Source organism: Apostichopus japonicus, chromosome 9, assembly GCF_037975245.1.
Source record: "Apostichopus japonicus isolate 1M-3 chromosome 9, ASM3797524v1, whole genome shotgun sequence".
Lineage (NCBI taxonomy): Eukaryota > Metazoa > Echinodermata > Holothuroidea > Aspidochirotida > Stichopodidae > Apostichopus > Apostichopus japonicus.
In genome coordinates, this window is record NC_092569.1 from 35,923,839 (window position 1) to 35,946,240 (window position 22,402).

The following is a 22,402-nucleotide window of genomic DNA, read 5'->3' on the forward strand; positions in this document are numbered from 1 at the left end:
CTAAATGTTGTGGACGGATGGAGATTGTAATTTATACCACCGTCATGAAAAGTAACCTAGCAACAAAGTAGGTAATTTCTAAAGATAAATTGGATATAAATAAATAATGCCACTTTAAGAAGCTTTAATTCAATTTTAATAAGATTATTTCTGAATGATCTTCCTCTTTTAACGATATTTTCCATGAGCTAACATTAAAATTTGATAGGAATCAGGCACATTAGTACTAGAATTGTATTAGGTCTAGTTATGCGAAACATGGAGTTGTGTATACAGTAAATTGTAAGCTACAGTAGAGCAATAGAGTGTTAGCTAATCCTAAACTTTCCAACTGGTGCTAGGCCTCGCGTTTGCTTTTGAGTAACTCTGTTGTTTGCCTCCTCGAATCAAAGTCACATGTCCCTCTAATCTGGACAGTTGAGTTTGCTGGCAGGTAGAATACGTTCATTTCGCGTATTCCCTAAATCCGCGTACTGTGTTTCAATCGCTGTACTGATAGATACTGTTGTAGCTGCTGTCATTGGTCAAATTGCAACCACTTTTTCAATACAATTTAATCTACAAAGCCCTAATGAAATGGCCAAAATTCCACAGCTAGTGAAACTAAAATCATCATTTTTGTAATTTGGATTATTTCACACATTTAGAATTACACAGTAAACTTTCAAGGCTGTGGCTATTCTTACGACTAGTCGTAACAATTATTTATAAACTATTCTTACAACAAAGGCAAATTCAAGTGCAGTAAAGTAAATAAAGCAACTGCGCATGTAGTAGGGGTAACCCTAACCCTAAACATAACCCTAAACCTCAATCCTAACCCTTACCCTAACCCTAACCAGAAATTATTGTTACTCCTCGTCGTAAAAATAGTACTCCTGGTCATGAAAATAGCAACTGCGCATGCGTAGTCGGAAATTATTCTTACAACTAATCGTAAGAATAGCCACTTTGAACTTTCAAAGTTACGGATATTATTTCATATTGCAGTTAAATTTCCAACCTTTGCAAGAATACTTCTTGTTATTTCTGGCTGAATCTGGGCAAACCATCGATGGAATCACATCGCTAAGGATCGAATTAAACAGCAAAGCAAAATCAGCGAGATTGTAATCACCACTATCCTATAAATATAGTACTGTATGTATGAGAGGCCTAGTGGGGGTGTGGTGGGGGGGACAAGCCCCCTGGAGTGTGCCATGTATTTAGATATTTCTTGTTGCAAGTTTAAAACACATATGAGAGGAATTCAGTTTCTCTGGAATGTTTTTAAAAAGTCCGCATGGAGGTCCAGGGGCAGAACCTCCAGAACCACAGCATATTTACAGTAGATACAGTATTTCTTAACCTCTTGTAGCCAGTTTAAAACTAAAAAATACATAGGAGATGTCTAGAGAAATTCAGTTTTCTGGAATGTATATATCCCCCATATGGGGTCCATGGGACAAAGCTCCTGTAGTATACTGCAGTATACTGCACTACAGTATTTTCAGATGATTAAAGCACAAAATCACACATCAGGACTGAGAGGAATTGCAGTTCTCTGGGATGTATTCCAAGTCCTGGTTACAATCCTAGGTACCTCAGCTGCAGTGTTTGTAAATATTCTTGTTCTCTTGAAGCAATCTGAAAGTGCATATACATATTTCTGAGAGGACTTCAATTTCAGAGGACTGTACTGTATAATTACAAAGGCCCATCCAGCTTGGGCTTTAATCTCTATGGACTGGATGTGTGTATTACTGCACATAATTACTATAGGCCCACAGTGTAAATCATAAACTGAGAGCATAAATACTAATAAAAAAGATGAACTTAAATACTATTGTTTAAAGTTTAAGCTAAAATTTCTGCATGAACAGTAACCTATGTGTTCCATTTCCGGGCTAATCTCTCTGTGGCCCAATTGTATGGTCATGTTAAGACTGTCACACTCATAATAATGTTTAGTAATTATTACTGAACTTTAATCTTTTCAGATTCTTCTAGTGTGTGTTCAAATGGGGACTTGGTAATAACCATTAACTGAGCTTTCATTGTAGCCTTCAGTAAAACTAATTTAATATAAGGTTGCTGTTTTCACATTGGTGCTGTGGCTGAGTGGATAAAGGCGGTGGCATTTGAAGTAATGAGGCTTAACAATCAGGAGGTTCCAGGTTCGATCCAAGGTCGGGGCAGAGTAAGGTGGATTTTTGATCCAAGAGCAATTTATGGTTTCCCATCTGAAATGAAATGACTTTCTAAATTGGAAAGATTCCAAATTTGAGTAAAACTGTTGAATTGGAAGTCACCCAACATGAAAGTTGTGATCCATAGGCCTAAGAGCAGGCTTCTCCTGCATTCATAGCCACTTACACTTACACACATAAAAATAACTGTTTGATTGATTATGGTTACATTGATCAAAAGCTTCTGCCTTTAAACTTTTTGATAAATTTCTGTGAATGCAACAGTACTTTCAATAGTAATACAGCATTTCAGTTGTATGTTCTTTTCCAGTGATGCTTATATGCTGTATAAGCGTGTCACATCTACTGTATGGTTCTTTGCTTTAAGTCTTTACACAAAAAATTACATGATGGAGAATGAAACACAGTATATATATACTAGCTATATGTCCAATAAATCTCTACAATATTGATGTTTGCTAAACAAACACTTGAGGTAGAGTACATGTGTTTATACTGCATAACCCGTGGGTGTTATTTGGAGCCAGAAGAACTTTGTTAAGTACTACAACATTTAACTACACTGTGAATCATTTATCAGTCTCTCTCCGTTGATGATATATATATGTCTGTATTCCACGTACATGGGTCTGTGTCATGGTCAAGTTAAAATGTTTTAACGTTTCATGTCTACTGTATTGAGTTTTGTTGAATAATTTGCAATGTTGTAATTGTTTAATTTACAGAATAAGAAACATTACCTATTGTACATACAGTAGCTACAGAAAGAAAAACAATGTCCAGAAGAGGAGGCCCCTACAGAGGACGTGGAAGGGGGCGTGGAAGGGGGCGTGGATTTGGAAAAGGTTGGGCTGAAGGAGCAGATGGTAGTGAAGGTGAGGACAGAGGAGGGAGTAGAGGGGCAGGATGGAGTAGAGGAGGAAGCAGAGGGCGCCATCCAGCTGGATTGAAAGGAGCGCAGATTGGACTGTGGTACAGACAGCAGTCAATGGGAAAGAAGAAGGCAAGAGAAATTAACCAGGTTCGTTAATTTATGTTATTGTTAGAACAAATCATTGTCGAGATGCATGCATGGTAAAACTTGAAAACTGTGTATAATTTAGATTTGAATCCTTGAACAGCCAGTGTTTAAAGGACTTGGGCAGGGTTGGCTAGCAAAGGGTGGGGGGGGGGGCGAAGAGGAGGAAACACTCCAATAGTCTTGATATTAACATAGCAAACCAATTCTATTATTAGCAGCATGTTAGTACTGTACCTTAAAGCCAGGCAGATCTGTGAAATCCTGGTATCCAAGGTAACCCACTCAACAAAATCTGTGTTTCACTAAATACAAAATTCTTCGCATTTCATGTTCTTTCTTGTTTAATACCTTGATACTTTGTAATTTACAAATATTATTCATGCATTTTATACTTGATCAGTAATCAGTCGAGACTAATGTAATAAAGTATCTATTGCTATATATACATTTCTTCTCACTGTAGAGAGCTGTAGTACAAATGAACACACAACAAGTATCTGATATTAGCCAACTATTGCATGAAGTGAAAACAGAAGAAAAGCAACAGACCACAGCTGCTGCCTCTCAAGGGGCAACTGTGTCATCGTGGAGAGGTACAGTAAAGTAAAATGCCTTACGTTAGTAGTATTAAACTACTGTATCTTATGATGAGTATACAACACCTGCAACAGTATAGGAAAGATGTAGAAATAAATTATGACTAATAGAGTGACTTGAATTAAATCAATTTGTCAAACTGGGCTTCTAGAAATGACCCAAATGTATCAAACCGGAAGGCACCATATCTTGAATTTAATGTTGCTGAAATTCATTGCGTACAGTGCATTTATAAAGCTACCAACCTGAGCTCAAGCATGTGTTGCCAGGTACAGGTGTTGTTATTATAAAGATGTTGTTGGAACATGGTAATGTGCTACTGTCCTCACTACACAAGGAGAGAGACTTTTGAAATGTTTTTGGCGCTATATGCCGATTTACACACCACAGTCGTGTTGTGGGAATGTGTGTTTTGTTACAAACCACGGGAGATTTTAAAAATTTGTGTGCTGTTTGCACAGTAATTCCACAACAGGAAATGTTGTTGGAAAGTTTGTGCTGTTTTACGCTCTAGACGTATTGTTTTTGGAATGCCTGTGTTTTACACACTGCAGGAGATGTCGTTGGACTTGGTGTGCTGTTTTACACAGTACTGGAAGATTTGGAATGATTGTGCTTTTTTACAAACAACAATAGATGATGTTGTAGTGTGTGCTGTTTTGCACACTACCAGGGGATTTGGAATGTGTGTGCTGTTTTGCACACTGACTGAAGGATAAAGGGCCACACTGGCCTGACTACCAGACTGGTAGACATTTGTGCATGCTGCTTCACAGCAGGAAAACTTGAATTTGAAGGAACAGTTAATATCTTCAATAATATAATTGCTCACAATCGTAAACAAAAGGGAAAATTGTTCACAAATCCATCACGCTTTACTAATCTCCTGTGAAAAGATATTACAATACTGTTTTGTGGTTATAGTTTTACGTTTTCTGACTCTCTTTTCTATATCTGCAGCTAAAGGAAGGATAACAGAACGAGTCCGAGTCTTTTACACATGTAATCTTGAGAGAAGGAAGAGTTTGGACGACGTCCTGAAAGAAGGAATGGAAGAAAAGAGCAAAGTCAATAGCAGATTTCAAGAAATGCAGAAATTTAGGAGGAAACTCCCATCGTATAAGATGAAGGAGGTACTTCAGTAGTTAATTGAGTTAGAAGACCTCAATAGGCTTCAACCTAATTTTATCTAACCCATTGTATAAGATGAAGGAGGTACTGCAGTAGTTAACTGAGTACGAAGACCTCAATAGGCTTCAACCTAATTTTATCTAGCCCATTGTATAAGATGAAGGAGGTACTGCAGTAGTTAACTGAGTTAGAAGACCTCAATAGGCTTCAACCTAATTTTATCTAACCCATCGTATAAGATGAAGGAGGCATTGCAGTAGTTAACTGAGTTAGATGACCTCAATAGGCTTCAACCTTATTTTATTTAACCCATTGTATAAGATGAAGGAGGCATTGCAGTGGTTAATTCCATTAACGGACCTCAATAGATTTCAACCTAATCTGCTACATTTCATCGAAAATTAAGACACAAAGGCCTAGATTCGCACCACTACACTTCAAAGCAGTTTTACCTTTAGGAGGCTTGATAATAAATACATCCTAGTAAGTAGGAGGATTTTATTAGTTATAGTAGGAGAAAATTTGTAAGGAGGTGTAACATGGGTATTGATGTTATTGATGGAACCCAACTAAACCTGCTTGAGCTTTGGCTACTCATTGGTAAGGACAAAAATGTGGCAGAGCATGGGTGTGGCATGGGTGTAGCATGGGTGTGGAATGGGTGTGGCATGGGGTTGGGAGATGGCTATGGTTACCGGCAAGAAGTGAACAAAGTTTTAGTTTTCTTTCTTTATTTCCCTCAAAGAAATTAACTGAGCTCATCAGCTCCAACCAGGTGGTGGTCATTTCTGGTGAAACTGGCTGTGGTAAAACAACTCAGGTACGTTGATAACATTTTGAGTTAAATTATTTCCGAGAGATTGTGTTTAATAAATATTGTTTGTAAACGTTATGTTGAATAAAATTTCGGGTTTAAGAGGATGAAAGCATGATAGGTTCATGATGTGATGTGAAGGATTTATAGTGTAAGCAGTATACCAACTGTAGGTACCAGATATATAGGTCTATATATAGGTATAAGTTCCATTCTTGAAAAACACTTCAGGCATGAATATCTAGTCCTGTTTCAAACCAAACAATGTCTGTTTCTTGCAATTCTATTTGTTGTCTTGTAAAGATGTTATCACTAGAAGTGTGATTTGGGTCTCTGGATTGATTGTATACCCTGAATTTGTCTATCAATGTAGACAATTAACTAATGTTATACAATGCTCAAAACATGTGAGCATGTCTGAAAGGAAGTAAAACATAACAGTTAGAGGCCCTGACGTTTCTATCCTAGTATGATCTACTTCGGAAGTTATCCAAAGAGCCTTTGACGAACATTCTGCTACGATGGAAATGTCAAGCCTTCTATTGTAATTTATTTACCTACACATACTGTTTGCTTTAGATAAGAAGGTTTGGTGACAGTGTTTATTCTCTCCTCGATGACAGAAAATTATTAAAACTGATCCAGTGGTTCCATTGCTGTATCAGCGAAAATTGACAATTGGACACTATTGGAAGTAGATAGAAGTTTGTTCAAGATCATGCAAAAAATCATATAACAATGATAATAAGATAAACTTGAATGAATTTAACAGCAAATATGAAATGAATGAATAAAGAAATTTACTGGAAAGGAGACAATAGCTGATTGGTTATGTTGCAGCAGGCTTCTCCTTTAGGAAACTCTTCTACAAGTTGACTGTAATCTTTATACTTTTCATTTTGAATAATTCTTTTCTTTAGGTTCCACAATTTATTTTAGATGATTACATTTCCAAAGGTCAAGGGTCACTCTGTCGAGTGGTATGTACGCAACCAAGGAGAATCAGTGCTATTTCAGTAAGTAAACATGCAAATAAAAGAGAGACCAAAGGTTGCTTAATGGTTTCTGTAAGTAAACTATGACTGATAAAAGTTTTACACCAAAGTATTTACCTGGTTTGAATTTTTGCTCTTTTCAAATTTCTATTTTCTAATTTACCTGTTAGTTTTACGTTCTGGATTGTTCATATCTGTGTTTTACAAAAAGCCAATTTCCTTTTGAAATCTTTTCCCTGCTGTTTTCTGGATTGTATCAAACTAAACTAAGATGTGATGCCCTGTTTCATGATATGTGAAGTACTGTAGGCTCTAACTGGCACTTAGGGTGCTTTTATACTAGATTCGGATCAGATCCCCTGATGTTATCAGAGGATCATAGCTCCATGGGGTAAACTTATGCATTGATCCGGACATAATTACATTCAAGTCGTTCTCTTATCCTCCCCCACTATCCCACGGATGTTGGTAAAAAATGGGATTGGAAATGTGTGATGCGCAGCCGCGGATCACGTAGAACGTATACTCCTAAACTTTCGTTGTTGTCATGGTTGCATAGCCTTAGGGGTGACAATACTACGCTATGCACAGCCCACAGGCACTCAGTCTACATAGGAATTAGCACATGCAAAATTCCATTCGAGAATGCATGTGACGTAATGAGGTCACCGGATTTGTCTATCTGATTTACAAGTTGAAAAAGAAAAAGGTGCTTGATATAAACCTCTCACCTTATTTATCAAATTTAGTGGTGTTGGTGTCATTTTCAAATGTTATATTCCCTCCGAAGTGTAAAGCACATACAGTATGCATGTTATGTTTCATTAAGTGTTCGTTTGCTTTACCATCTCTGATAAAAATGAGAGGATTATTTAAAACAGCTGAACATATGATGTCATCCTGATGTGCAATGGCAGACCTATTTTCTCTTCAAATACTGTATGCTGTTTTTTGTTGTTCTTTTTTGCAAAGTGTTTCTAGTTTTAATAAGATTTCAACCTCGTAAGAATTACTTCACTCTATAGAGTAGTATTTCTCAAATTAATGATTTATCTCTGCTACTATGGTTCCTGTTGTCTCCTCTGGTAGGTCGCTGAAAGAGTCGCTGATGAGAGGGGTGAACCGTGTGGGCAGGAGAGGAGTACTGGTTACCAGATCCGATTGGAACACAAGTTTCCCCGGGTCCAAGGATCCATCTTGTATTGTACGACAGGAATCTTACTAAAGTGGATGGAATCAGATAGGTATATGGAAAAGTGTTTGTGTTCAGAGAATTCATTCTGGGTAAAGTTTTGAGTCCAAAAGAGGGATGGGAGGAGTTAGGAGGTTGTTTATGGGTGGAAGAGAGTCACACTTGTGGTCAGAGGAGCGATGGACAATAGGATAACATAATAAGGTAAGAATGGTAATAATAGGAGTAAGGAGTTTCTTAAGTTCCAGATCTTCTTTAACAAGAGGGGTTTTACTTGTAACCCCAAAGTGCATATAGAGATTGCTCTTCAAAACCAAATTTTTGCTGAAATTGACCGATGACTATCAACCTAAGGAGACCAAAATGTGTCCATATTTTTAACTTTATGGAGTCCTTCCATGAGAAAGCTGTGTTGTGAACATGCGCTGTTGTGTACACTCTTGTTTTGGGTCCGCTCAGAATTTCAGTGAGAATAAAACTATGTATCAATTTTCGAATGAAATTAAACAGAGAAAAGCACTTTGGTAATATGCTATATCCAGTGTTGGCAGTATTCTGTGTTTATTTTCGGGAGTATGATTGTCTTTCTATATCATTGCCAAACAGCTTACTGAATTCTGTATCACATGTGGTGCTTGACGAGATCCACGAACGAGACATCTTGAGTGACTTCATCCTCATCATCTTAAAGAATATTCTCAAAACAAGGTAAGAATTATCCGGGAACTGGACAAGAATTTGGATTTTTTTTCATCCATTTCAACAGGGTTTGTTAATTTAAAACTTTGCTTAAGTTAATACTGGAGATTCAGTCCAGTTCAACCTTTTATTAACAATGCACTAATCACTCCCCCTGGTTTAACTTCATGGTGTGTTTTTATGTGTGTCTGGGCCCTTGGATTGTAAACTCAGTAAGGTAAAACACTACATAGTGATTGAAATTCATAGTTTGTTACCCAAATGATTGGTTTTCTCCTTTTCACCAGGAAATCTCTCAAGTTAATTTTGATGAGTGCTACCCTGAATGCGGAGATGTTCTCAGAGTACTTTAACAATTGTCCGATGATCAACATTCCTGGCTTCACATTCCCTGTGACAGAGTTTTGGGTTGAAGACGTCTTTACCATGATAGAGTAAAGATGATTTTTCACTTCACTTCTTTACTGAATAAACCAATATGAAGACTACATTTTAATAAGTTCTTATGGTGTAGACAATAAGCAACATCACATTATTTTAATTTATTACAGATTTCCTGAATCTATTAAAGTGCTGTGTGTGTTTATTTTTAATACATAATGGCATTTTTAGGTGTAACCCTGAATTCACACATATTTTCACTCTAGCCTGTTTTCTTTTTGGTCCTTGAAGTTTAATCTGCAGTGTTTTACATAATGTTTTGGTCTCATTGAATGACAGTAAAAAAAGAAACTCTAAGTGGCCATGAATGTCTATAATATGATGAGAATTGCAGGATATCATCATTATCGAACGCATGTAAAGATCGAATGATTGAGTTTACAAAGAAACAATGTTAATTTGCCAACAGCTCGGGGAACAAAACAGCTGATCAAAGAATGTTTACATCAGATGAATAGCAAACAATCAAACAACGCCGTGGATACCAATAAACATAATTAACTTGAAGAACAGGACTCTGCCATTGTCTGGAGGGGTATAAGCAGGAACACTAAAGTACCTCTGAAGTACATTAGTTTCTCTCACTGGTTAATATGTTAATGAGATGAATACAACTATTGTTTAATCCACTGTTTTGTCTTTTGTCTCTGGCAGGTACAGGCCTCCAGTATCCCAACAGAGGAAAGAGCCGAAATGGTGGAAATATGCTCGCAAAAATAAAATCAGGGAGGATGAGATGAAGAAAGAGAACAAATTCCATGAACGATTTGAAGAATATATAACATCTATGAGGGAATGGTGAGTGATTCTTAGTTTACTCAAATCCTTTCCACCTCTAATTAAATCTGCTACTTGTCTTTATGTCCTGCCTGAGCAGTACATGGCCATGAAATGTATAGCTTCTGGAATTTACAGTCAGAAGAAATTAATAACTTTCAAGCGTCCGTTTTTTTCTAACTTAAACAAGTAACAGACACCTTTAGAGTACAGGTTAATGCCTTAAGTCTTTTGTATTAAGGCCCAGGCTGATTTCCAAGGTAAAATCTGATACTGTTTTTGTCACTAAAGGATTAAATTCATTAAAAGCTCTCTGTGCCACTGACAATTTGAGGGCCTAGCATTTGTTCAAAACAATGGACTAGTTAATACATGAGTGAAGCTGGGAAACTTAAATTTGAATAATCCTGTATACTGCAGTAAATATGCAGCATTTTCCCAATCTTGACCTTGTCGAGATGCCAGGGATTGTCTCACCAAGGTATTAGTGCCTGCATTCTATCAATATTTCATGCCTATTAGTACTAGCTGGCAATTGGACTCCTGACACTGTGTGATGTAATGCATATAATGATCTTGATATTAGCAGACACATAAGCTTGTCCTTTCATAGATTGACTGGTTTAGTTTTTGGAAACATTTATCTAAGTTGTGGCACTTTCAAAAGGTCAACTTTTAACCACCCCTATCACCTCTCTTGAAAGTTAAAGTTTAATTTATACTAACCTTCATCCCATCACATTTGAGAAGAAAAGTCTTCGTTCCTCCTTACAGCTATCCTCCTGATGTGGTTGACACCGTTGCTAACATGGATCATGAAATGTTTGATATTAACCTTGGTGCAGAACTTATTAAACACATCTGTTTAAAGCGACCTGTGAGTATACATAACTGTTATAATATGATATAATCACTCCCCACATTCTGTTATTTGTTTCATATTTATTTTATCATGTTATCAGCAACTTTCTATAATGATGTTAAAGGTAATCAGTATCGGCCCCAATTTATAGCACGATATAATTGCTAGAAGTTTTCAAAAAGTATTTTCCTGGAGGTCTTTACTCTCCAAATTGTTTAAGGAAAACACAAGATTACTGAATGTCTAAGTGAGGACAATTTCCTTGAAGTTTGTAATAAACACAGTTCAAGAATTTTGACCAAAGGTGACCATATTTGAACATCTACCATATTTGGGGCCAATACAGCATACCTTTAAGAAGAGTCAAAATAAAGTTATCTAATTGAATCAGCTTCCTCTGCTTTAAGCCATTTTCATAGGCCTGCACTTCTCACCTCTATAACATCAATAATAATAATCATAATAGAAAAATTAATTTCTTTCCTAGACTAGGTCATGCCTTATATGTTTCTTCCTTCACACTCAAAAGCCCCTTATTTCTTTTAACAATTACCCTTTCACACCTTAGCAGAATCACAGAGGTTAATCATTTGATCTTTTGTTCTCTTTACCTCACTTAGGATGGAGCAATATTAGTTTTTCTTCCAGGATGGGACCAGATCAGCAAGATAAATGACCAACTAATGAAACAGCAGATGTTCAGATCACCAAAGTTCAGAATCATTCCACTTCATTCATTAATGCCATCCGTTAACCAGAGACAGGTAAGAATATAGAATGATATAGAGACTGTCACATGGTCTTATGGTTACAGATGGTCACTTTGAATCCATGTTTTCACATGGTTACTGACTGTCACATACATTATAGACTATCACATGATTTACAACACTCACATGGTTACAGACTAATGTAGTTACAGACTATCATTTGATTAAATGATTTCACTAAGGTTTCGGAATGATATATGTTACAGACTATGACATAATTTAAACACTCACATGATAACAGACTGTCACATTGTTACAGACTGTCACATACATTACAGACTGTCACATACATTACAGACTATCACATAATTAAATCACTCACATGGTTGCAGGCTGCCATAGTTACAGGCTGCTATGGTTACAGGCTGCCATGTTTTTGCAGACTTTGTCATTGCTACACACTGTGACATACATTACAGACTATTATGTAATTAAAACACTCACATGGTTACATGCTGCCATGGTTACAGGCTGCTATGGTTACAGGCTGCCATGTTTTTACAGACTTTTGTCATTGCTACACACTGTGACGATAGAACCTGTCATTTGATTACCTTGCTAAATGATTTCTTTTTGGTTTCATCGACCTCTGTATGTCAGAGAGTTTAAAGTTCATATCTCACTGCTTGTGCAGGCTGTACCCGGTGTTAATGGGATGTTAAAACAATACTAGTAGATACTGCTCTCATAAACAGAATGTTTCAGGATGTCTATCTCACTAATAGGGAACCTTTACTGGTCTGGCCCCATAAATTGCAAGCTCTTTTGGACAATACTTTATACAATAAACATACATTCACTTTGACTTATTGATACACCAAATGAGCTCGAGCTCATTAAAGGATCCTTTAATTAATAGAACAATAAATAACTAAACTAAAAATAAAATTAATGCCCAAAAAAATCTGCATTTGACTTCTTTTTGAAATGTATTTCGCTCTTTGCTATTCATTTACAGAAATTAAGATTTGTGCCGATATTTCATATAATTTCATATTTATGTCTCTCGCTTGGCCTCACTATTTTCCAGGTATTTGATCGACCTCCAGAGGGTGTACGTAAGATTATCATCTCTACTAACATCGCCGAGACGAGTATCACCATTGATGATGTGGTGTATGTCGTGGACATGGGTCGTGTTAAAGAAACAAACTTTGACGTAAAGAACAACCTGAGCACATTGAAGCCAGAGTGGGTTAGTAAAGCGTCTGCCTGTCAAAGGCGAGGAAGGGCTGGAAGGTGAGAAGATAATCCAAACTAAGATAACACAAACTACATATCTTCTGCAAAAAACCTGCATGAGTAAATGTATGAAAGTTGGAGAGACTGACTTTGCTATCCTAGCAGGATCTTCTTGAGGCTATGCATTTGCTATCTTCTGTTAGCTCTGTTGAGTTCACCTTTACGCCATTTTGCAATTTGCTTGCAATGATGTTTGTAATGATCGTCAAGTTGGGTAGAATTGACTGTAACAATGTTTGTTGTTCTTCAGGGTACAACCAGGTGAATGCTTCCACATCTACAGTCAACTTAAAGCAGATCTCCTGAATGAATACCAGCAACCAGAGATGCTTAGGACACCACTGGAATCTATATGTCTGAGAATCAAGGTACAAAGCTCTTTAAATAAATACAAAAACAAATATATGCCACAAGATTTTACTCAAAGGATAGTGCATTATCAAATGACCAGACATCCCTGGTTTCCAGGGGCAAACCACAGATTTCATGTACCGCCCGTGGATTAAAGATGTCCTGGGTAATTTGTCCCTGGTATTTTATGTAAGGGCTGATACTATCCCAGGAATATCCCCAAATATTTAAAACGGCCCTGATTTTGTTTTTGCTTTTACCCATTTGGTCTCCAACATAAAAAAAACTTGTTTAAATGTTGTGATTGTTTACAATTACAATTGGAGTGTTCATAGATTACTCACAGATCAAACCAGCCCAGATCATTGAATAACTGCATATAGCCTGATTTCCAGCTACCTTTATTCATTTTGGCATGAGACTTTAAACTTTGATTAAACACTTGCTTCTGGATGAGGTGTTCTAATCTGCATTGATTGTTTGATCGTAGTCCTTAAAACTTAGCAACATGAAAACACTAATAGGCCCTCAAAATGCCACCCCTTTTATAAATTTGAGGTTGAGAGACTTAATTCTGAAGGGTCTCTGCCCTCCATGGTTTATTTTCAGGTGACCCTTGATATCACAGTATGATGATTCCATTTAACCTGTGTTGTCATGGTAAATCTGCAGATAACTATAAAACAGATAAAAGAATAATAAATAAACAAAGATGAGAAAACTTCCGATCGGTCTACATATCTCGAAAGAATGATGTTGTTTTCTCTCTTCTACGATTTCTTTTTTTAGTCTCTTAAACTTGGTCTGGTCGAGCCTTTCATCAGTAAGGCATTGCAGCCCCCTGACGAAGGAGCTGTTAAACTTGCCATACAAACACTACAACAATTGGTAAGCTTTAAGTCTTCCTTTATTCACAATTTTATAATCCTGTAAGGAGGAACAGGGAGATTTACATACTTTATGTCTTGAAAATTAAATACTGAAAAATTCTTTTGCAGAAAGTAATCTTAATATTGGTCATGGGAAAGTGAACAAATTATTTGGATCTTTGTTCTCAGTATATCATCAACTGATTGACAAACTTACAGCTGTATCTATTGCTGGGAATATTATCAATTCAAACTTCCAGTTTTCTGCACACAATTTTGCAATGTTAACAATATTTGTATGAAAATTATGAATAAGAACTGGTGTGGGCATGAAAATGATATTAGTACGAGCCACAGTTGTGTGCAATCCATGGTGCCACAATACTTACAGATGTTCCAACTACCATGATATAACAGACATGGGAAATAAACATTTCTACATGCTTACATTGTCTGACATCTGTTAGGTTTAAACATCCTTCCACAAGTAGGCCCTAAATACAAACTTCTTATCTTGAAACATCCTTCCACAAGTAGGCCCTAAATACAAACTTCTTATATTGAAACGTCATTCCATAAGTAGGCCCTAAATACAAACTTCTTATATTTAAACATCATTCCACAAGTAGGCCCTAAATACAGACTTCTTCTATTGAAACATCCTTCCACAAGTGGGCCCTAAATACAAACTTCTTATCTTGAAACATCCTTCCACAAGTAGGCCATTCTTATCTTGAAACATCCTTCCACAAGTAAGCCCTAAATACAAGCATCTGTTATGCTGAAAAATCCTTCCAAAAGAAGGCCCTAAATACAAAGTTTTAACATTTGACATTTTCCCAGTTTCAGTCATTCAGTGAATTTGTTATTTCAGCTGTTTTACAGTCGGATATGAAGCATTGCTTCAGCATTATATGTTTTCGTAGGTCACATTAACACAGTCTTGAAAAGTCTTCTAGCAGATTTAGTGAACATTGTGAAGCCATTCCAGATTTCTGAGTCTTAAATTTGTAGTTATTTTACTTTAGTCCATTGATCAATTAAATAATAAAGTTCAACTGTGAGCAGATAATTTAAGCAATTACATATTTAAGCAACAATGAAAACAATGATATACTTGTTCAGATATGTTTCATATACAGCTTCTCTACACCAATAGTTCTACTTTACTAAGTACTTGCTTCATATGTAACTTGCTTTATTCAATTTTCTGCATTAGTATTTTCTTAATCTATATTGAAGGTACTTTTGTATTTAATGTGCACATTTCTAATTAAGAGTGTTTCCGTCATTCTATTGTTTTATTGCCTTCTTTAACAAATCATGCATGTACCTTTATGTATTGATTTGTTTTTCTTCAGAATGCCTTAGACAATAACGAGGACTTGACACCCCTAGGGTACCACTTGTCCCTCCTACCGGTCAACCCCAGGATTGGTAAAATTATCCTGTTTGGTGCTATATTCTGCTGCCTGGACCCAGTCCTTACCATCGCTGCCAGTTTAGATTTTAAAGATCCATTTGTCATCCCATTGGTAAGAATTATCTTTTCTTTTTGAAAAATTTAGGAAACATGTAAAATACTTTTAGTCTAAATAGGACAGCTTATTGATATGCAATTTTAAGAGACAGTATTAGAAGTTAGCCGAGACCATAATACTTTTAAGGTTTTCCATTTTGAAGCATTTTATGTGTCTTCTGATTAACTTACCTATAAATTGTCTAAATTAGACTCATTGATCTTGAAAACTTTATTTCCCTTAATCTACAACAGTATTTAATGTAGATATGTGACCTGTATCCATAGTTTACAGTTGCTGCTTATTACCAGTCGGTAGCAAACCAAACTGAGCAGGCATAAAATTATGCTTTAAGGCCCTAGCTAGGTAAAAGTTGGTATTTACATGAAGCTTGTGCCAGTAATTGCATTATATGGTAGAAGAATAATAGCTATGACTTACGCTCGGATGTGTGTACTAAGACTTCGTATGGATATTAACAGGAGACAACATTAATGAATCTTACATTAAGAGCAGGAATGTAAGGTAAATATAGGTTGCATTTGAAGAAAATCCTGCTAGGATCCAAACGTCAGGCTCTCTAACAAATTACAATTAATGAAATGGAGGCTTACAAATAAATGCAAATGCAATTTGATTGTATACATGTACGTATATTTGTGAACACTTACATTAGACCGTTGGCCTCTGCAAGGACTATTGGATACTCTAAGGCTTGTTGTGTTATGTGTGCCTTACAACCAATTTAACCCTGTTAAGGCAATGGTATTGCTTTAAACTGTTCAATCTTGTAATTGTATCTGTAGCTTGGTCATTCCTTATTTGGAAGAAACTTGGTCTTTCTTGACAATTTTCATTCAGGGTAAAGAAGAAGTAGCAGATAGAAAGAGATTGGAGTTATCGGCTGGAAGCTGCAGCGATCACATCATGTTAGTGAATGCCTTCAGGAGATGGGAGGAGGTAAGAGTCAACCATGCAATGGAAGATGAATTCTGCTGGGAGTACTTCATGTCCAAGAGCACCTTAAAGGTGAGAAGAATATTTCAAATTAGATTTATCTAAGGGTAGACACTGGAATAAATGTGTATTGCATCGTCCAGTGGGGGGGGGGGGGGTTCTTGTTTTACTACAAATGTTCAAGTTGCTTTGACAATTAAAGGCACAGAGAAAAACTTAAATTATGTTTGGATGGTTGGTAGTCTTGTAATACTGTGGTGTTAAAGATTGTGAGCTTGTTATTGCGGGTCTTGTATGGTAGTCATGTAATTCTGAGGTATTAAAGATTGTGGTCCTGTTAATATTTCGGATTTAGATTCTGGAACGAGAATATTGTCGGTCTTGATATAAAGCACAAAGTTAAATTTTTATGTTCAGTTTTGATGACAATGAAACAATAGTATAATTTAATTATTAAACTGACAAATCACAAAATATACCTGTAAAACAATCTCACAATATTTTTGTTTTGTACAGAAAAGCATGAATCACCAAATGTCAGACTACAAAATTATTGAAATATTTCTGAACTGTGTATTTGTTTTTTTTTTCTTTCATGACATGTTAGTTTTACACAACTTTGCCCTAGCTTTTTCACTGTTTGAATATATATATATATATATATATATATATATATATATATATATATATATATATATATATATATATATATATATATATATATATAGTGAACAACACTGAAATATCATTAAAAGAGGATTACAACCATTCTAATGAGTTCTGTTCTTCTTAACATTCGTTTTTCTTGTGTGTATTTGCTTTTTTTTCTTTCATGACGTGTTAGTTTTACAGAACTTTGCCCTAGCTATTCACTGTTTGAACTTATATAGTGAAATATCATTAAAGGGGTTTACAACTATTCCGATGAGTTCGTTTTTCTTCTGTGTAGATGATTGACAACATGAAAGGCCAGTTCTGTGAACTGCTGTACGACATTGGATTTATCCAGAGCAGAAGTTGCAAAGACGAGGCTGCTAATCAGAACTCAGGTGAAGCTTTCATATATTTCGTTGTTTTTTTACAAATTTTTACAATTGTAGCAATCTTTAGTTGGAAAACAGCAAAGCATATATTGATGATATATTCATATAAATATATATCTTGAAAAGGCCAAAATACTCTTGAAAAACTTGCCCTAATACTTTTGTTTGTATCAATGATTCATCCATTGAGTGTGATATCTTCATGGTTACACAGTCTGCAAGGTGCTTTGGGGAATGTCCCACTTGCAGAAAGTGTTTAATAGACATCGCTAACATTTTAAGGCATAACAGTCTAGCTGGGTAGAACATATTACCTTTATTCTTGGGGTCCCTGATTTACCAACTTGTTTTTGCCAAAAGTATGGTTTTTCAATTCCAAAATCTTGTATTACTTTGTTCCATATAATGCATTCTTTATATGCTAAGTTATAAAGTAGTAGCCACTTTGTGTGGTATTTTGCAATTGTTTTAGTTGATTTGGGAGTTTATTTTGCACATGTTCTAACATTTCTCACAAAGACATAACCTACATAACTGGTCTTTTAAAATTTGTTTTAATTTTGTCCTTTTCAGATAACAATGCCTTGATCAAGGCTGCCCTCTGTGCAGGACTTTATCCTAACATAGCAAAAGTACTTCCTAGCCCTGGTTTTAACAAGCACACAGGAAGACCAAAGTTAGTATTAATTGTCCATTAATCAATATCACATCTCTATATAAAACATCTGTAACAAAACTCTATGAATATATGTAAGTTTAGCCTGGTCTCATTTTACTTAGCACACAGAAAGTCCAAAAGTAGGTATTAATAGTCCATTTATTGACATCACATCTCTTTATAAACAGCTAAGAACATTCAGTTTGTAAATATTTTGTCTTTCCTTCATTATTAATATATGTTTGCCACTTATTCTTTTCTTGTAAATTAAGGAAACCAAAGATTGTTGCAGTGCCACATGGCCGTGTCGAGTTACATCTGAAATCTGTAAATGCACAAGAAACAAACTTTCCCAGCAAGTGGCTGTTATACCATACCAAGATAAAATCATCTAGTGTAAGTCAGTTTCCTTCCAATGAATCATTTTTTTTCTCTGAGAGGAAGGGCCCATACATCTCTCTTGTTTGTTGCCTCCTATGCAGCGTACTCTTGTATTATTATTATTATTATTATATTTTCTTCCCTTTCATCTTTCATGACAACCTCAGTACTGTAGTCAAAGTTTTAGTAATTGACAAACCTCTATGTACCATGTTACATGATGAGGTGTTTTGTTTTTCATCTTTTGCAGGTTTTCTTACATGATACATCAGCCATCGGTCCATATCCGTTGCTCTTTTTTGGAGGAGAAATCTCTTTGTTGAACGATGAAGGTCACGAAACGATTTGCATAGACAAGGACATCAGATTCCACGCTCCATTTCAGACAGCTAATCTGGTCAAGGTTTGTGGAATGCTGGCTGTGATTGGTCAGCAGCAACTTTACAAACTTTATCAGCATTATTTAAAATGAGATTTTCACTTGTTCAAATTTAAGACAGCCTTGTGGATTTTTACATCAAATGCATTTTAATAAGGAAGTACTTTAGGAAGTGAATTTTATTGTAAATATTTCATTATCTGGGGTATTACTTTATCATATTAATACTAATCATATATAAAACACAAAATGGGGATAATTTAAAAATTGTTGACATTCACTTTATTAATTTGGTTGAAACTTGACTATTCAACGTAATGAGGTAAGATGCCATGCAGAGTTATTATGGAATAGAATAAAACAAATTAATTAAAATCAACTCAAAAAGGTCTGTTTATAGACAAAAATGATGTTCGTTTGATTGAAATCATTAAAATTAATTAAAAATCTTGAAAAAAAAATAGTTTTCATTGGATAATAGAACAATAACAGGAAGGATGAAACATATGGAATATTTATTGAATATTGACATGATTGTTGGGGGACTTAAAAATGAAATCATCTGTAACAGTCAATTCTTTTATGCAAAGATATTTTCTTATCAATTATAGAATTATTTTAATTTACTTGAAATATACATATTGTATAAAAAGACAATGCAATAAGTTGTAGAATTCCAGTATAGAGCTTTGAAGTGTTCTCTGATACTGATCCTAATTTAAGATTGTAAAATTGCCAAAAAACTGCCGTATTTACTTTGCTGCAGATTTCAAGTCTTTAAATACTCAAACATATTTATTTATTTATTTATTCATGAATGGATGAATGTTGTCCTTATTCAGTAAACATCTACATTTCAATGCTTGTAATGAAAGCAAAAATGCTACACAGGAATGTAAATTTCTTTCATACTTGGAAACAGGATTGACGGAAAAATTTACTATTTCGGTGTTAAATTTGATTCTGATGATTTCCTACTTTCATTTGTTCCAACAGGACCTGAGGAAAGAACTTGATAAACTCTTAGAGAGTAAAATAGAGAAACCTGGACCAACAGAGTGGTCAAGCTCCTCGACTGAAGGTAGAATAATGAAAGCCATTACAGACCTCCTCAGTACCAGAGGCGGAGAAGAAGATGACCGTGATGAGGAAACTCCTCCCGCGGAGAGGAAGAAAGATCAACATTATCGTCACGATAGATACCAAGATTGGCGAAACTAGGATAGAATGAGTGTGGATAAAAAACACCTTGATTGAAGAACTATGAATAGATTGGAATATGCCAGTGGAATTGAATCCATCTCTGCAATATAACAATTGTGTAATAGATATGATAGAGATGGGTTTTATGGGATACCATCAATAGGTATTTCGATACATTCTGGCGGGAAACCCTGAACAGAAGAATTATTACATCTTAATGGGATACTGGCAACAGGTACATGATAAATGGATACTCACAACAGGTACGCCATAAAGGGATACTCAGAACAGGAACATGATAAAGGGATACTCACAACAGGTACATTGTAAAGGGATACTCACCACAGGTACGTCGTAAAGGGATACTCACAACAGGTACATCAAAATTGGATACGCACAACAGGTACATGATAAAGGGATACTCACAACAGGTACATCGTAAAGGGATTCTCACAACAGGAATTTCGTAAAGGGATACTAACAACAGGTACATCAAAATTGGATACGCACAACAGGTACATGATAAATGGATACTCACCACAGGTACGCCGTACATGGATACTCACAACAAGTATGCCGTAAGGGATACTCACAACAGGAACATCTGTCAAGGATATTCAACAGATATGTACAACATATTCATATCCTAAGGATCCTAGAGTGGATTCATCTTAATAGGATTCTCACAAATATTTGACAGATACATAAAGGGATACACAAGACAGGAACACCATAGAGGGATACTCACAACAGGTACAGGATATACACAACAAGTGAACCCTTAAGTTGAATATTTATACCAAATTGCTGATGTAACCTTTTTTTTATTTCTAGTGCCATGTTGTTAATCTAAAGAGGCTTTGTATTATTTGTAAAAACATTATTTCTATACATAATTTGATATGATAAGAAATCATGAATATTTGGCTGGATAGCAAAATCTTTATGAAAAATGAATGTAACAAACTTTGGGCTATTAACTTTGTTCAAGATAAGACTGCAGTCATCTAGTTATTGCTATGTGGATTAAGAGGTGGTCTAAAATGCCATAAAACAGCAGTCAGGTCCATATTAGGGAAACTTTGGTCACCAGATCCAAACATGAAAGAACTTCAGTGTATTTGGGGTGGGGGAGGAGGGTAGGGGGGCACTGGCTTGATATTGCAGGTCAGCAAAATATCAAATAAAATAGTAAGATGAAAGAGGAGAGAGTAAGAGTAAAGAAGACAAGCAAATAATTTCAGATTGGAAGAGTTTTATAAAAAATAGACAACAGTAAAATTAGTGTCAACCAGTGAAAGAACTTCAATAGGCCGGCCTTGTAATCTTAACTTAAAACACATTATGCTTGATGAGAGGATGCTCTTAAACAAAAGACGAGATGCTGACGTAGTTCATTTCTTTCTTCTTTTATCAACTTCATTTTCTATATGTAACAGTGGTAACCCTTATCGATGGACTTGGCAAAAGGCGATGAGCGCCATCTATTTTACTTATAAGTCAACGTTGCAAAAGGGAGTGTTCTGGCTGGGAAACAAAATTAGAAGGATTTGGACTCATTTCCACCATGATGGAATCAGACTTTAAAGGCATGATGTATTGGCCCCAAATATGCAAGATATTCAAATATGGTCACCTTTGGTCAAAATTATTAAACTTTTTTTTATTGCAACCTTTGAGGAAACTTTCCTCATTGGGACATTCCGTCAACAATTGCTATCTGTTCCTACTGTTCGCACTTCCATCTATGGGAACGTTGCTTTGCTAGATCAGCTCCACAGCTCTGGAACAGTCTCCCCTTACATCTGAAAACAATCCAGCATGTGTCAACTTTCCAGGAAGAACTATTCCTGAATCCATTTGTTTAATAACTGTTGTGTCCATTTTGGGTACTTTGCTCCTGCAGCACTTCTGAGCAGTTTTTTTTAACAGGATAAAAGCACTTTATAAATTCTTATATTATCATTATTATTATCTTGTGTGTTCCTTAAATATGTGTGAGAACAATTTGGAGAGTAAAGACCTCCAGGAAAGTACTTTTTGAAAACTTCTAGGAATTATAGCATGCTATAATTTGGGGCCTATACTGACTACCTTTAAATGTGACTAGCTTTATTACATTGAATAAGATATCTAATTCAGTTGGTTTACTATACTTGGATAAAATACACAAATGACAATAAAATCTGGAAGTTTGTTACATGCTCTTTACCATTCTCCTTCTCCCATAAGTACTTTCGTTTGGCTACTTTTTTTCCCCTCCGAATCACTCCTGCCCCTCCCCCTGCCCCCTCAACCGATGTGGTGGAAT

General features: G+C 35.8%; 1 protein-coding gene across 3 annotated transcripts; it reads left to right on the plus strand.

Annotated features, from left to right (window-relative positions):
* Positions 1-22,294, plus strand: LOC139973588 (ATP-dependent DNA/RNA helicase DHX36-like). Of its 3 annotated transcripts, none has more exons than XM_071980387.1 (22): positions 1-67; positions 2,915-3,210; positions 3,674-3,803; positions 4,768-4,940; positions 5,684-5,758; positions 6,673-6,768; positions 7,837-7,991; positions 8,546-8,647; positions 8,926-9,072; positions 9,734-9,877; positions 10,631-10,733; positions 11,339-11,482; positions 12,519-12,727; positions 12,981-13,098; positions 13,871-13,969; positions 15,312-15,485; positions 16,332-16,499; positions 17,377-17,476; positions 18,044-18,146; positions 18,401-18,524; positions 18,760-18,912; positions 19,885-22,294. In XM_071980387.1, exons 2-22 carry the CDS (start codon positions 2,965-2,967, stop codon positions 20,107-20,109), a joined length of 2,988 nt encoding a protein of 995 aa, XP_071836488.1. In that variant the 5' UTR covers positions 1-67; positions 2,915-2,964; the 3' UTR covers positions 20,110-22,294. The 3 variants fall into 3 exon arrangements, with proteins under 3 accessions (XP_071836488.1, XP_071836491.1, XP_071836490.1); XM_071980390.1 differs by having other exon boundaries at positions 15-67; positions 2,948-3,210; XM_071980389.1 differs by having other exon boundaries at positions 33-71.
* Positions 22,295-22,402: the final 108 nt, after the last annotated feature.